At 42.6% G+C, this 4,152-nt stretch overlaps 1 protein-coding gene across 1 annotated transcript; it reads right to left on the bottom strand.

The window, feature by feature from the left end:
• Positions 1–434: 434 nt before the first annotated feature.
• On the bottom strand, positions 435–3,937 carry gypc (glycophorin C (Gerbich blood group); the record flags this gene model as incomplete). The annotated part of the gene is made up of 4 exons (XM_084442987.1): positions 435–631; positions 1,756–1,797; positions 3,131–3,163; positions 3,835–3,937. 4 exons carry the CDS (start codon positions 3,935–3,937, stop codon positions 435–437), a joined length of 375 nt encoding a protein of 124 aa, XP_084299113.1.
• Positions 3,938–4,152: the final 215 nt, after the last annotated feature.

Here is a 4,152-nt window from a genome sequence, read left to right as displayed (position 1 = left end):
GTGGATCCCCATTCCCTGTTCCAGTCAGAAACATTGTGTATATCATTCTCTTAGATCCTAGTGAGATTGTTCTCTCTGATAGTGCCATAGGGCAGATGGTAGGCATGGGAAACAGCCAATACATTTTTGTATTTCCTACTTTACACAGTGTGGACATGCTGTGCAAGACAGAATATAATATACAGTGAATGAAGAAGGATGGATTCTAAAGGCTAATCATCTCAACATGCCTCATACCCCTACCTGTTTCTGAGATCAGTCACTCGAAGCCGCTAAAAGAGAATAGTCAGAGTGGATGCTGTTCAGATGAAGATCGATCTTCACAGAGATACAATAAGGACCTTGTCTCCCCTCTTAGCTGATCCTCCACCCCAGAAGCATTTAGCACATTTATTGGAAGACTAGTCTGTTAGAAGCAGCAGGAGGGCGACTCCTCATATGAAGTACTCCTTCTTGCTCTCGTCCATGGTGTCCTGTAGTGCAGGGTCGCCTCGGAGCGCGGCATCAGCCGTCTCGGCAAACTCTGTGCCCTTGGCCTCATTGGTGTGGTAAGTGCCCTTGTGCCGGTACATGTAACGAAGCAGAACCACTGCCAAGCACAGCAGCACCAGGACAACCGCAGCAATGACAGCTGCAAATGGAGACATATTAAATACACTGTGGGACAAGGTCATAAGAAGACATTTGACTATCAAAATAGCATGGAACGATGGGATAGGCTTTCCCACTATAATGTTGTTACCAAAATGTCAATGTCAAAATACTCAGCAATATGTGTGTACACAATATGTGTAGGCCTACAGTACCATCATAGAGTGGGCAACTGACCAAATATTGTAAAAACATTGACCACAAGGAGCAAAATGTATTTCTCTGGGACAGATTGTAAGAAAAAGTTGTCTCTTATCTTCAAAAGATGACTAGACTAGAATGTTCCATAAAAACTATAATATCAACCCTCGGCTAGCGCAAATGTTCAAAGTTCTTTGACACAATTTGATGAGTAGTAGAAACCCATTTGATCTGATCCACTTCATATATCTGACTAGGCCTTTTAAATGTCCCACAATTCTCCCCTTTGTCGATTCCTAGAACTTGCTAGAAAAGGCAGTTTAATGCTTAATTCAAAATCGATCACTTGATGTTGACCTGGCAAGAGAAGAACAAAGTGTATTTTAAATGCATTCTGTGGTCTTTTCTGGCTGTTGGAATTCAAGGGCAATGTTTTGGACCATAAAAATAGCTGCAGTGGCATTAGAGTTGACTGACTTTGAAATGGCTTTACCAGCTGTTCCATAACATTTAGCAGAGACTCCTGGATTCTGAGAGAAATACATGTATTTTTGCTGCCTTCACCATCATTGAAAGAAGGAGTTTACAAAGGGTTACAGTTAATTCCGTCAAGTGAACAAAAAATATTTTGAGCCATTTGATCGATAGCCCTAACCTTGAATTAATCATTCATTATACAGGCCTACACCTAACCATCAGCTCTTTAGTTGTGTGCAGGCTAATTGAACTGAATGTCATCTACAGCATGTCTCAACTCTAACTCAACTTTCATTCTTTCAGCAAAATGGCCTCGGTAGCAATAATATCTTGATTGAAATATATTGTTCTTTGCAACCAAATAAAGAACTTGCCCCCAAAATACTGGAGGAAATGTGCTGCTACAGCTTTCAACATCAGTCCCTTTGTTATGGACATAAATTGCATTTTTTGTGTGCTGTGGGCAATGAGTGTGCTTTAACCTACCTCCGAGTATGGCATCAAAGTATCCATCGTCCACATTGTAATCTACAAGGACAGAGAAGATATAATTAATGATTAAGATATGGATTTTAGATGCAACAGTATGTCCTCATGTAAAACCAAAATAAACAATTATTACACTATAAGCAGCCTCATACAACCTTCCAAACATGTAATGTTTCTCAGAGCACATGCATATATATCCCCCTTCAGGCATTCACTTTGTTATTTTAACAAACGTACATTTTTCATGAGAGTTTGTTTTTTATAGACAGCTGTCCCCCAGTGTGTGGAGACAGCTTCTTTGTATCCGTCACCGAGGGACACAATGCTCATTAAAGAATGTGATTAAAGGTAATCATGAATTATTGCACAGGCAACATCTGCCCACTTCGACTTGACTTTCTCTGAAGGACAGAGACAGCCCCAGACGAACATGCGCCATTTGTAAAACACAAAGTGAGATCTAAAATTGAGATCGATCCCACAAGCCCAGAGAGGTGCAGGGAAGAAAGAAAATAAATAATTAAATAAAACGGCACTTTGTTAATGGAGACCCCAAAGAGTGCAATTAAAAGACAGGCTCATTAATGCCTAATCACCCGAAACATCTAGGTGTTCGCCCACTCATTAAATTCTCATTGCTCCACATTGTTTACAATGTGGACACGTTCAGAGCAATTAAAGGAGAATTACAAGACCTGCTCATTTGGGACGGAGCAAGAGAAATTAAACTACAGTGATTTTCTGAGCCGCCCTGAGAGTCGGATTCAACGGAGGGCCGTTTGTGATGGAACAATTGTACAACTCACGGTGGGTAGGGGTCTTTCAATAACATGAACCATATTAAGAGTTTAATATCTCCATGCACAGACTAAACAAACCTTGCCCCTTCTCTAGGTTTGATGGATACTTGCAATATACTTGGCCATAAGCGTGCCATACTTCACCCCTAACTGTGCGCACATTTAGGAATTGCTGAATCGTCATTAGTGTTTGGTCCAAATGCGATTAGCGGTTTTTGATGCACATTCACAGACTTTCCCATCTTCCCTGTCTAAATAATGATCAAAGCCAATCCTCTCCCAGGTAGGATAATCTATTTTAGGATTCATTTTCCATTCAACAGGCAATTCAATGTGTCTGCTACTGGGTATCACACATTGTATATTAACATATGTAGCCTAAATACATACTATAACAAGTCTTTGCAATATGAGACTTCTTATATATTTTTTATTTATCAGATGCAGAGAATAGCAGGAACGAAACTGACCCCCAAATGTAATCTCCTTTCTTTGTGAGGTGTCAAGGGGGTTCTAGAATGCATGAGAGAAATTCAGACATTAGAAAATGAGTTTGAATAGAATGAACTTACCAACAGGAGTAACTGTTGCTGCTTCACTCAGACCTGTGAACAGAGAGATTTGGGTTAGGTGAGTTATTATTATAGAGTCTTACGAAAATATGAGATGAAGGACTTCATGAGAATATAGTGCGATGCACTCCTCATCCGGATCCCTAGTAGTAGGCTACAGAAAGTCCAGTACATCCAGAACAGCGCTGCTAGGATCCTGATGAGGGTGCGACCACATCACCCCCATCCTAAAGTCTCTCCACTGGCTCCCCATCTCACTCAGAGTTGAATTCAAGGTTTCCCTCCTCACCCACCAGTGCATATACGGAAATGCCCCCCCCCCCCCCACCTCAAGGAACTCCTCACCCCTCAGACGGCCAGCGCACTACAAATAAAATGTATTATTATTATTATTATTATTATATAGATTTGTATTACTCTACTGCATGCTATTTACAAAGACCGCAGAGTAACATAACAAAAACATTCCCTCAGGTCAGATTTAGCACCACAGCTAAGACGGGTCAATAGTTTAAGCTGAAACTAAGACTTGGGGGAAATTTAACAGGGAGCCTATTTAGAGCAGTCATATCTCCAGCCCAGGAGGGGAGAAGCTTGATTTCTATGGTCTCTGTTAATCAGGGCAGCAGAGAATCTATGGTGGCTGAGAAGAGAGCTCAAATCCCTGATAAATTTGCCAGGCAAACACGGGGGGCCTGTCTCGCCTGGAGGTGTCTCCTTGTTAGCCTCGTTAGCAGGATCCGCGTGCTGCTGCGATGCAGAGAGCGGGACATCTGCTCCGCCTCGCCAGGGACCGCTAAGCCACATCCAAGGGCACATTCTGCCTCCCGTCACTGGACCCGGAGAGGCCCGACAGCCAGGCAGGCAAGCGGCTGGCGAGGATAGGTTTGGAAGACTGAGGGTATCTGATGCCACCAAGAATTAGAGCACCACCATGCCTCCCTCCCTCCCTTCCTCTTTTTCGTTTCTCCACACAAGAGCCTGCCGCGGGAGCTAGATACACTACTTTCATCACATTCCCA

The sequence above is a fragment of the Borostomias antarcticus genome (genome assembly GCF_949987555.1).
Source record: "Borostomias antarcticus genome assembly, chromosome: 9".
NCBI classification, from domain to species: domain Eukaryota; kingdom Metazoa; phylum Chordata; class Actinopteri; order Stomiiformes; family Stomiidae; genus Borostomias; species Borostomias antarcticus.
This window is presented reverse-complemented; position numbering and strand designations above follow the sequence as displayed.